Source organism: Tursiops truncatus, chromosome 13, assembly GCF_011762595.2.
Source record: "Tursiops truncatus isolate mTurTru1 chromosome 13, mTurTru1.mat.Y, whole genome shotgun sequence".
NCBI lineage: Eukaryota > Metazoa > Chordata > Mammalia > Artiodactyla > Delphinidae > Tursiops > Tursiops truncatus.
In genome coordinates this window covers 21,670,457-21,683,144 of record NC_047046.1, presented here as the reverse complement: position 1 = coordinate 21,683,144, position 12,688 = coordinate 21,670,457, and the positions used below count along the sequence as shown (strand labels likewise).

The following is a 12,688-nucleotide window of genomic DNA, read 5'->3' as shown; positions in this document are numbered from 1 at the left end:
TCCTATGAATTTCTATTTCTAGATGGTTGAGATCATATTGTGTATACAATTTTGCTTTTTCACATAAACATTAATATATATACTTTTCCCTAATATATCCTTTTTGATGATCGAGTCTCTGTTTCACCAATTTTATCATAATTTATTCAACCATTTCTCTGGTTGATCATTTAGATAAATTAGGTCATTTAGGTAATTTCTAATTCTTTGCTCTTCCTGATAACGTGGCAATGAATACCTTCATGTTTATAGATTTTTTAAAATCTTAATTAAATTATTTTAAGTCTCTTTATATGGTAACCATTCATTTTATTACATTTTCTGTAATACACGCTTATGCGTTGCTGAAGTGGCCAAGTGTATTTGTCTTTCAACACATGACCCAACAAAGTAATGTAAAACATAGCCTCTAATCACGTTTTCCTTTGTGGCCAGCTGTTTCTGGCTATTATACTCTACCATTCTTTAAAGATCAATTTCTTCTTTTTTTTCTCCCTAGACAATGCCATTCTCACACAGCAAGAGGAATTTCCTTTCAGTGTTCACGTTGTTATAGATCTTTCCCCTGTGATTCTGGATTTGTTTCCCATTTTGGGGGGAAGAAAATAACCTACCAGATTCTTAATGACTTGGAGCACAATTTTACTTCTTAATTTCATCTTTCAAATCCTATCGGACTCTTTAGACCTCTCCATCATCAGAGTACACCCGGATTTGGTAATAAGTTTACCGGCTTACAGGAAGAGGCAGGTTTTTAAAATTAAACATCTGGGTTTCTTCGCTGAAGTCCATTTTACATAAATATGTAATTCTATATCCTCTTTGCTTGTGGAGGGTGTAGCCCGTGAGGTTGAGTAACTCGAGTCATCCTTTTGGAATTGTAACGGAGAGCAACTTCGCTACCCTGAAGCCTCCTCTCCTTAGAGTCTCAGTAAATATCTCAGCTTGCACTTGAAATTGGAACCTGGGTCTGCTCTATTATTAGAACTGTGACTTGACGTTTTCTTTACACATTTTAATTGAATACCTTCTTGTCTATGGTTTTTGTTTGTTGTATCATTTTTATGAATGTAAGCAATTCCTCAGTTGATGAGACAAGAAGAGCTTACCAGGTCAGTGTGAGAACAGTGGAAACACACTTTGTTTCTGGTTGTGGGAACTGCAGCAAGTGGCTTCCTTTCTCTGAGCCTCAGTTGTTCCATCTGTGAAACTGGGATACTTTTAGAACCCAGTTCACTTGGATTATGAGGCTTACGTGAGATGACCCATTTAAATAAAGAGCTTGGCATAGAGCCTGGTCTTATTGAATGCTTACTATTTGCCAAGCATTTTGTAGGGTGATTTTAGGTGAGTTGTGTAATTCATCCACCTCTGTGCCTTGGTTTCTCTGTATGAATAGTGGTGACTTTGGAACTCAGGCAGCCTTTTTTTTTTTTTTTAAATCAATTAATTAATTAATTTAGTTTTGGCTACGTTGGGTCTTCGTTGCTGCGCGAGGGCTTTTTCTAGTTGTGGCGAGCAGGGGTTACTCTTAATTGTGGTGCGTGGGCTTCTCATTGCGGTGGCTTCTCCTGTTGAGGAGCATGGGCTCTAGGCAGGCGGGCTTCAGTAGTTGTGGCGTGAAGGCTCAGTAGTTGTGGCTCACGGGCTCTAGAGCACAGGCTCAGTAGTTGTGGCGCACGGGCTTAGTTGCTCCACAGCATGTGGGATCTTCCTGGACCAGGGCTCAAACCCATGTACCCCGCATTGGCAGGCAGATTCTTTTTTTTTTGCGGTACACGGGCCTCTCACTGTTGTGGCCTCTCCCATTGCGGAGCACAGGCTCCGGACGCACAGGCTCAGCGGCCATGGTTCACGGGCCCAGCCGCTCTGCGGCATGTGGGATCTTCCTGGACCGGGGCACGAACCCGTGTCTCCTGCCTCGGCAGGCAGACTCTCAACCACTGCGCCACCAGGGAAGCCCTCTTTTTTTTTTTTTTTTAAATAAATTTATTTATTTATTTGTTTTTATTTTTGGCTCTATTGGGTCTTTGTTGCTGTGCGCGGGCTTTCTCTAGTTGTGGTGAGTGGGGGCTATGTTCGTTGCGGTGCGCGGGCTTCTCATTGTGGTGGCTTCTCTTGTTGCAGAGCACGGGCTCTAGGCATGAGGGCTTCAGTAGTTGTGGCTCTCGGGCTCTAGGGCGCAGGTTCAGTAGTTGTGGCGCACAGGCTTAGTTGCTCTGCGGCATGTGAGATCTTCCTGGACCAGGGCTCGAAGCCGTGTCCCCTTCATTGGCAGGTGGATTCTTAACCACTGCGCCACCAGGGAAGCCCCGGCAGGCAGATTCTTAACCACTGCGCCACCAGGGAAGTCCAGGCAGCCTTTACTCAGCTAAATTGAACTGTAAATATTTTCTGAATATTGGTTATCATTATTACTAATAAACTCTAATGTTATTTTTTTTTCAAAGGATCCAGCACTCAATGTTGAAACAGAAATAGAAATTTTGAAAAAACTAAATCATGTAAGTACTGCCATAAAAAATGACCCATACTTAAATTCATTTATGTCAAAATATGGGGAGAGTGCAAAGCACTTCAGTGTAATAAAGCTAGTATTAACCTGGGTTCCTTAATTGTGTGTGTGTACGTGTGTGTTTGTGTGTGTATGCATGCATGCGTTTAGCTATCATTTAGCTGGGAAGAGCTTTACCCTGAAATTTTGAAAGGACAATACTTTTTTTTTTAACATCTTTATTAGAGTATAATTGTTTTCCAATGTTTTGTTAGTTTCTGCTGTATAACAAAGTGAATCAGCTATACATATACATATATCCCCATATCCCCTCCCTGTTGCGTCTCCCTCCCACCCTCCCTATCCCAGCCCTCTAGGTGGTCAGAAAGCACTGAGCTGATCTCCCTGTGCTATGCGGCTGCTTCCCACTAGCTATTTGTTTTACATTTGGTAGTGTATATATTGTCTATGCCACTCTCTTACTTTGTCCCAGCTTACCCTTCCCCCTCCCCGTGAAAGGACAATACTTTATAAAGATTTTTATGATTAAACAATTATGTGATATTTCCACTGAGTTAGTTCTGGACCAAAAGACACAGTAAGTCTCCTAAAAATAATGTCTTATGGGTGCTTGATCAACTGATTATGTTTGTGGAGACAATGCTCATTTGATACATTTTGTTTAATTATACCTGAAATTTTCACAACTCTAAATACCTCTTGATGGTGCCGATTTCCATTCACCTCAGTTGGAATAAATCAAATGAATCCAGGGGTATCCAATAAGTACGACAACATCCTGGATGATTAAACGGTGCCTGTGGCCTCATTGAGTATAAATAGTTCTTGTCTTTTTTGTGCAGTGATGACCTTGTCTCAATGGAAAGGACCTAAAGATGTGAGAAGAGAAAGTTGTACTAGTGGGACTGATCCCATCTTCCTTTTTATTCTTTCTGTTTTGTCATTAATTCATGGGCCCCCATGCAGTCCTGAGCTAGGTAGGCACTGGAGTTAAACTTGAAAGGAAACCTTCAGCCTGTCCAGCTAAGGATTGTCTGATTCTGGTTCTTAACCTCCAAACAACAAAAGGTTTCTTCTCCCTTCTCTGACCTGCTCAGACCGTCCTAACAGCAAATAGAAACTAAGAACAACATCACAGGGACACAGTAATTCAATAGCTTCCTTTAGAACTCGTGATGGATCCGAAAACCCATAAGAATGTGAGTGGCTGACCTTCCTGCTTGACTTTCTTCTAATGCCCTTGCAACTTCTTCCTCTTCCCTGCATTCACCTCCTTTTTCCATGGGATCTGGAATCTTGTTAAAGAGAGGAGCCCTCTAATTTTCTGGGGTGGTGTTGCTTCAAACATCCCCCAAAGATAAACACTTAGAATCCTCAGAGAATTTTCTCTGATGTCAGAAGATCCCCAAACGTAACATTTATACAAATCCAATGTCCGCTTCAGAGGAGAGGAATTTAAAACCCTAAAAGAGATCTTTGGAGGTATTTGTTGGCAATTTACAGGGACACTTGAAAGCCCTTGGGAATTAAAGATGGGCTCATGAGTGCATTTTGATGTTTGGGGACATCTTTGGGGACAAAGATGGGCTCATGAGTAAGTTTTGATGTTTGGGGACAATGAGTAGAGCCTAGCAGAGTCCAATAGACCCTGGCCTTTGGAGTCTGGTGTTGATTTATCAATTGTCAAATGTTTGTTGTGCCAGCCTGTTTTCTAGGCTCCGGGCAGTGAGCACAGATGGACTTGGTCATCCCTCCTCTTATGTGGCTTCAGTGTAGTGGGAAGACAGACCTGGGTTCCCATCCTTGCTCTGAGCATGTCATTTCACTTTGCAGAGCCTCTATTCCCTCATCTGTACAGTGGAGACAGTAGGATACTTACCTCAAAGGTCAGTGTGAGACTTGAATGAGATGTGTTCATAAAGGTTCAGCACAGGGAACACACTAGGGGAATGACAGTGATCAGTAATTCCCTACCCTTTGCCCTGTAGGACCTAAGTGGAGGGTCTGGGTTGGTGGCTTCTGGTTTCTGAGAGACACTTTCAGCTATGACAGCTGCAGCCCATGGCCCTGGAGATAGTGGGGACTGGAGACAGCCCATGATGGCTCCATCTAGTGGGGGCCTGTTCTTGCTCTGTCAGCTCCCAGCCCCACCCATTCCCAGAAGGGCACTGCCAGTGATGAAGCCAAGCAGACCAAGCAGTTTCCATTCCTTCCTCTCATCTCCTATTCCTTTTCCATGTGTGTGTCTTTTCTTCTGCTTTTCATTTTATCAAAATATCACATGCATCTCCCTCCCTGCATTTTAAAACTCTTGCAGCATTTTTTTTTTTTAGCAGTACGCGGGCCTGTCACTGTTATGGCCTCTCCCGTTGCGGAGCACAGGCCCCAGACACGCAGGCTTAGCGGCCATGGCTCACGGACCCAGCTGCTCCGTGGCATGTGGGATCCTCCCAGACCGGGCCACGAACCTGTGTCCCCCGCATCGGCAGGCGGACTCTCAACCACTGAGCCACCAGGGAAGCCCTCAGCTTTTTTTTTTTTAAGAATTTTTTAAAAATTAATTTTTTTTGGAGTATAGTTGCTTTACAATGTTATGTTAGTTTCTGCTGTGCAGCAAAGTGAATCAGTTATACGTATATATATCCACTCTTTTTTAGATTTCCTTTCCGTTTAGGTCACCACAGAGCATTGAGTAGAGTTCCCTGTGCTCTATAGTAGGTTCTCATTAGTTATGTCATACATAATAGTGTATGTATGTCAGTCCCAATTCATCCCATCCTCCCCGTCCCGCCTTGCTAACCATAAGTTTGTTCTCTACATCTGTGAGTCTATTTCTGCTTTGCAAATAAGTTCACCTGTACCATTTCTCTAGATTTCACATATAAGCAATATTATACGATATTTATTTTTCTCTTTCTGACTTTCTTCACTTTGTATGACAGTCTCTAGGTCCATCCACATCTCTGCAAATGGCACTATTTCATTCCTTTTTATGGCTGGGTAATATTCCATTGTATATATATGTACCACATTTTCTTTATCCATTCCTCTGTTGGTGGACATTTAGGTTGCTTCCATGTCCTGGGTATTGTAAATAGTGCTGCAGTGAACATCGGGGTGATTTTTAAATAATTTACCTCTGTATTTCTACATAATACACATAAACTGCTCTCTCTTGGTTTATTAATGATAATAGCTCATTGCCTTCCTGTTATATGAGACTTTCAGCTCTCCTTTCCTTTCTGTTCCTCTTAATGTAATACTACAGTGCATATTCAGTGTTTCCATTATTGTGACAATAACAAATGGTCATGCAGAGCCAAGTATACTATGATATGATCATAGGTAAGGAGAGGTGGAAATGGTTTGCTCTCAGCCTGACCGCATGGCTGTTTATTCCATGACCAAAACGTGGCTGGCAGGGCTCACGCTCAGTGGGTGGTGTGTCTGTTATTGATGTTGATGGTATTAATCTGGGCAGCATATGGGTGTCTCCTGTGTGCCAGCTGCTCTGCTGAGTGTTGGTCTCAGAAAGGTAAGTAAGACTTGACTCAGCCCATGCAGTGAAAGGAGACTTGTGGTGGGTGTCAGTTTCCTCGTGGGGCAACACGGATTAGAGCCACTGCAGGAAGTGTGGATCTCAATTCCAAGGGGGACATTTGAGATGGGGCTTGATGCCTGAGGCCAAGTGTTCCAGAAGGCTGGGTCACCAGGCCTAGAGGGTAGTGTGAGCAAAAGTGTGACACAGGGAGAGAATCTGAGGTGGGCCGGGAGTTTTGTGGCCTGGAAAGGAGGATTTCTGGGACAGGTCGCAGGAGATGAGGCTGGGGTGGTGGGTGGGGACAGGACGAGGCTGGGTCTTGAAGGGCTTGCTAATCCCTGCTGAGAAGTTGGAATTTAGCCTCTAGGCAGCAAGGTGCTAAAGGATTTCTTTTTTCTTGTCTTCCTCCCTTCCTTTCCTCCTCCTCACTCTTCTCTCTTTCTTCCTTTAAGTAATTTAAAATTATATAATATTTGACATGTGTAAAATAAGTGTAAATTATAAAGCAAACCAATAAAGTGAACACCTTTGAACTCACCATTAATTTAACAACAAAAACTTTGCCCATACAATTAAATTTACCTCATACTCTTTGATGTCTGTCGAGACTTGCCTTTTCCACTCTTGCCTTTTCCACTCGGCATTGTATTTCCAAGATCCATTGTGCTGGGGAGGCTGTGGGGCATTCATTCACCACTGTCTAACAGTTCATCATGGGGAGATACCACTTGGAGGATTTTTTTCTTTAAGATTTATTTATTATTTATTTATTTAATTTATGTTTGGCTGCATCAGGTCTTAGTTGTGGCACGTGGGATCTTCGCTGAGGTGTGCGGGATGTTTCATTCCGGCGCATGGGCTCTAGTTTGCGGCACACAGGCTCTCTAGTTGAGGTGCTGGAGCTCAGTAGTTGGGACGTGCGGGCTTAGTTGCCCCACAGTATGTGGGATCTTAGTTCCCCTACCAGGGATCGAACCTGTGTCCCCTGCCATTGTAAGGTAGATTCTTTACCACTGGACCACCAGGGAAGTCCCTACTTGGAGGATTTTAATCAGCGATGGAAGTGATGAAATTTGCTTTGTAGCAAGATCACTCTGGCAGGTTTTGCTATTCTTTTTAATCTAAAATCTAAAAATCTTATGGGACTTGCCTGGCGGTCCAGTGGTTAAGACTCTGTGCTGCCAATGCAGGGGGCACGGGTTTGATCCCTGGTCGGGGAACTAAGATCCCACATGCTGTAGGTTGTGACCAAAAATAAATAAATAAATAAGTAAAAATCTTACAGCTCTCTTCTCTTTAATTCTTTTTTTTTTTTTATAAATTTATTTATTTACTTTTGGCCACGTTGGGTCTTTGTTGCTGCGCGTGGGCTTTCTCTAGTTGTGGCGAGTGGGGGCTACTCTTTGTTGCGGTGCGCGGGCTTCTCATTGCGGTGGCTTCTTTTGTTGCGGAGCATGGGCTCTAGGCACATGGGCTTCAGGAGTCGTGGCACGTGGGCTCTAGAGCGCAGGCTCAGCAGTTGTGGCACACGGGCTTAGTTGCTCCACAGCATGTGGGATCTTCCCGGACCAGGGCTTGAGTCCATGTCCCCTGCATGAGAAGGTGGATTCTTAACTATTGCGCCACCAGGGAAGCCCTTCCCTTTAATTCAGACATAACCACAACCCTCTTCTCTGCTGGGTGGGAGTGTATGTCCCTAATAGATACTCACCACATCATTTTTCTACCCCGACCACTAGCTTTACTGTCAGTCATTTGTACTATGAAAACAATAGGTGTGCTTTCCAAGTATAAAATCATTCTATTAAATATGCATTTTAAACTGTACAATACTAGTCTCTGTTGTTCTTCAGCAAATGCACCCAGCATTGATCAGAGGTCACAAACTATGAGCCAAAGACGTGTGTGTGTGTCTCTCTCCTCCACCCCACAGATGTGCTGTAGAGTTCGAATGAAACTGGAATTTCCCTCTTCTCTTGGAAAATGGAGGATCTTTTCACATGGGGTGCCCTGTGGTGCCAGTTGCTTGGAGCTGTATAGCCCTGCTGTCTGGCAGGATGGCTGGGCTCCCCACCTGGCCTGCTCCCTTTATTCATGCTACCTGCTAGGCTCCCAGGTTCCTTAGGTGTCCTCGAGTCCTTGTGCTTGGGGGTCAGTGAGGAGGAAGGCTGGGAGGAGACTGGCCTCCCTTCCTTGGCACCAGCCTTGTATACAAAGCGTGAACTGCTCTCTTACCAGCTTGGTGGGGTGGAGAGTTTCTTGTATTTTCTCACTCAGGAGCCAGCTGTGCTGTGTTCTGCCTTCCCCTGTGCGTGGAATTCAAAGTGTACCGAGGCAGGGGGCCAGAGGCCTGGTCTGGGCCTCCTTGACCCCTTGGGTGGATGTCCTGAGTTCTGCTCTTGGGATTTTCCTCTTGGGGAGCTTCTCACTACTTTTCCTCTTTTTTCCCCTTTTAGCCTTGTATCATCAAGATTAAAGACTTTTTTGATGCCGAAGATTATTATATTGTTTTGGAATTGTGAGTAGTAAACTTTTTTTTGTTTCCATTTAAACGTTTATAAGCCACCAAAGAGCCTTATGGTGGCTTGCATTTATCCATCCTGGGGACCCTCAGTGTATGTATGTGGTGGGGGGTTAGTATCAATTCTGAAATCCCTCTAGTGTGTCCAAAGGCATGTGGATCTGAGGCTTGTGTTTGAATCTTACTCTGCTGGTGACTGACTGTCTACCCATAGGTTAGTTTACTTCACCTCTCTGAGTCTCATATTCCCTGTGTTAAATTGGGGTAATAATGATAACCCCAGGCACAGATACATAAGGTTCAAATGCTGTGAGGGCTGGAAATCCCCCAGCAGAGCACCTGGCACACTAGGTGCTCGAACACAGGTACATATTATTACTCTGAAATAACTGGCCTGGGTGGCCCTTGCTGCTTGGGATCATAGTACCAGGTTGCATGGTGACACCTGAGTATCTTTCAGGTGCTGGTTTTCTTGCAGGTTTATTTGGTGTGATTAAAATAATTTCCTGTCTCATTTCTGGAGAGACCTGTTTTGATGTTCGTTCTGCATAAATGTGCAGTGTTTCTGGGAGTGGCTGTCATGGCAGAGAGACAAGGCTTTACTCCTGAGCGGGAAACAGTGGCTATGCTGGCTGACCATTAAGATTATAGAGTAAATAGCAGCCCCAGTCATAGCACTAGGAGAGACTGGACAGCCCTTGTACTTAAGGGAATATCTGTTGCTATGAAATAGGAGATTGTTATTTGACTGGATCTAGTTAAAACATTTTAATAATAATAGTAATAGTAATACAATAACAGTAACTGATACTAATTAAGCACTTAATATGAGCCAAGTCCTGCTCTAAGCACGTCGCAGGGATTGACTCATTTAACTTTCCTGTCATCCAGATTACTTACAAGTTATTGGTGAGTTACTGTTTTTGGGTCCACTTTACAGAAATGAGAACTGAATTGCAGAGGGATTGAATAATCTTGCCAAGCATCTCCACTGTGCCAGGTGCTTTACCTACATCAGTTATCTCTTAATTTTTACAACAGCCATCAAGGTAGGTGGGATTTTATCCCCATTTTTTGAGGAGATAGAAACAAGCTCAGAGAGGTTGTGTAACTTGCCCGAAGTCCCACAGCTGGGAAGTGGTAGAGCTGGGCTTCAGACCCCAGTTGATTGTAGGTTCCTGCTTTCTCCTCTACACCAATCTCAGAACCACCTGGGGTGCACAATAAAAATGCAGACTCCTGGGTCCCACCTCTGATCTACTGCATCAGATTTTTTAAAAGCTCCCCAAGCGTCTGCAATTCCCACCGTGCTCTTCCTCCATCTTTCCTTGTTCCTTAGTTTCCAATGGGCACATCTTTGTTGTGGACGAGGCTTATTACCTTACTGCTTTTACAAATGGGAGTCGAGTGAATGAACACTTTGCTTGTCTTAATGAGTTTGCTTTGTTTGTGTTATTCTCTTCCTTCCAAGTGAGTTTCCCTCCAGGAGTGAACCCCCTGCTTTGCCTGTGTGTTTCAGGATGGAAGGAGGAGAGCTGTTTGATAGGGTGGTGGGAAATAAGCGCCTGAAAGAAGCTACATGCAAACTCTATTTTTACCAGATGCTCCTGGCTGTGCAGGTAAGAGAAGCCCTTGCTGCTTTTGAGAGTGTACTTTCTTTTAAGTGTTACTCTCCCAGTTAGGCAGAAGATGAGGGACCAGGGATAAAAACCCAGAGAACAGAGTGTGTGTGTGGGTTGTTCCATTCTTGGCAAAAACATCCCACCCCTTTGACTCAGATGAGAAAGCTCTTGCTGTGAGGCTTAAGAGAGTAAAAAAAAAGGAAGTTGAAGAAATAAACACATTCCCACATGGCCTCTCTTTAGCTTGGAGGTATTCCTGGAGGGGAAGGGATCTCTACTGCTGCCTGATCCCTGCAAAAATCCCCCTTACCTCAAGGGGGGAGCTGGGCAGGTATGAGGACAGATCACACCCCGTGGCACAGTGCTAGGGGTTTCTTACACATGTAGTATCTTGTTAACTGTAGCAGGCACGCGGGCAGGGCATGCTCTGCCTTCTCTTCAATATTCGGGCCAAGTGTTGGGTGGAGGAACAGCTGATGGCACCCTGCATGCTTCAGAGAACATCACCCTTTCTCAACCCAGATTTGGTTGTGGCGATTCCCTGCCAAGGCCTCTTCCCTTGAGAACATACTGTATGCAAGAGATGCAGTGATTGGGAGCAGCTCGTGCATTGGGTGAGGATTGAGGGAGATTTTCCAGGGGCTGGTCTACCTGGGTGCCCACCCTGGGGGCTTCACCAGATGAGTGGAGGTGTCTTGGAGAATTTTTCCTCTAGGCCAGAGGGATATCCAGAGAAAATTGAAGCGCATAAATACCTAACCAGTGCTTTACTCTCTTAATGGTTTGTTCCCAACCTTATATTATACCAAGAATATTAAGATGAATTGAGTACAGATCAGTGGATGTGGGAAACTTGTTTTTCCTAAAGAAATATGACTTAGTATATACAAATGAATACACAAAGAAATATCACCATTCTATTTCAGCCATAGTTTTCAAAGACTAATCTTTGCATCAAGGAATATGTTAACTCTGGGTGTTCAAACAGATAATCTACACATGTGTACTTTACAGAGTCCCTTTAAAAATATTCTCAGGGATGGAATAACCAAATGTACTATTTTGGTGGAATTTTTATAGTTTAAGATGGTCTCATAATATTTTATATCATCCATTTACATTTTTTTATTGAAATTGACATCTTCTGTTTCTGCCAATATGAAGGGATAGTTATTATTTTGAAGAGTGAAGTAAAATGTCTACTGTCATAAGTTGCCTTTTTCATTTTTCTACTTTTTTTTTTTGCGGTATGCGGGCCTTTCACTGTTGTGGCCTCTCCCGTTGCGGAGCACAGGCTCCGGATGCGCAGGCTCAGCGGCCATGGCTCACGGGCCTAGCCGCTCTGCAGCATGTGGGATCTTCCCATACCGGGGCACGAACCCGCGCCCCCTGCATCTGCAGGCGGATTCTCAACCACTGCGCCACCAGGGAAGCCCCATTTTTCTACTTTTTTAAAGAGTTTCTTACAAACAAATTTGTAAACACTAATCCATTTATCCAGTGGTTTTCTATGATTTGGGGGAATATGGTTGTGAGTAACATGGCTTACAGTTTCATCCAGCTGTAAAGTGTGTGTGTGTGTGTCTCTCTCTCTCTCTCTCTCTCTCTACTCACATACTACTCGATATATCTAAGGGTCATGCCTGTCTTTCTATGCAGTACCTTCACGAAAATGGCATTATACATCGGGACTTAAAGCCAGAGAATGTTCTACTCTCATCTCAAAAAGAGGACTGCCTTATAAAGGTAAGAAATGTATGTTTTATATGTGGCCAGTAGATTTCTGTTCAGAAACTGTTTTTAAATTCATCAAGTAAAAAGTAGGACCATAAAAAGGTAGAGAACTTGACCTTCCCACTTTTAGCAATTCTTTTAGAGATCAGATGGCATTGCTCCAATCCAGATGTAATGAGCATTTATTGAGCTCCATTGTGTATAAGCCACTTTCATCTTCAGAGGGAGGAAGTAGGGGTCTAGATGGGAGAAACACATCCCCTGTCTTCCTCTGTTTAAAACAGCACTTCCCAATCCTGGCTTCATTTTAGATTCCTCTGTTGATTTAAAAAAAAACCAAACAGGGCTTCCCTGGTGGCGCAGTGGTTGAGAGTCCGCCTGCCAATGCAGGGGACATGGGTTCGTGCCCCGGTCCAGGAAGATCCCACATGCCGCGGAGCGGCTGGGCCCGTGAGCCATGACCGCTGAGCCTGCGCGTCTGGAGCCTGTGCTCCGCAACGGGAGAGGCCACAACAGTGAGAGGCCCACGTACTGCAAAAAAAAACCCCAAAAAAACCACCCAAACAAACCGTGACACCAAGCCTACGCCTCAGAATCACTGTAGATGGCACCCAGGTGTAAATATTTTCCTCAGGCTCCTCGGGTATTCCAGTTTGCAGCCAAGGTTGAGAAACCGGGGTCTAAGGAGAACCAGGAATAACTAATTAGAATTCTAGAGTGTCTGTTTACGGTTATAAGCCTTTCGTAAGGTTACA

General features: G+C 44.1%; 1 protein-coding gene across 1 annotated transcript in view; it reads left to right on the top strand.

Moving 5' to 3' along the window:
• CHEK2 (checkpoint kinase 2) overlaps positions 1-12,688 on the top strand; it is a 34,290-nt gene that overhangs the window by 11,871 nt on the left and 9,731 nt on the right. Inside the window, exons 5-9 of the mRNA XM_073790882.1 lie at positions 351-357; positions 2,406-2,504; positions 8,513-8,574; positions 10,097-10,196; positions 11,859-11,945. Coding sequence (XP_073646983.1) covers positions 351-357; positions 2,406-2,504; positions 8,513-8,574; positions 10,097-10,196; positions 11,859-11,945 — 355 coding nt within the window. The remainder of the gene's footprint in view (positions 1-350; positions 358-2,405; positions 2,505-8,512; positions 8,575-10,096; positions 10,197-11,858; positions 11,946-12,688) is intronic.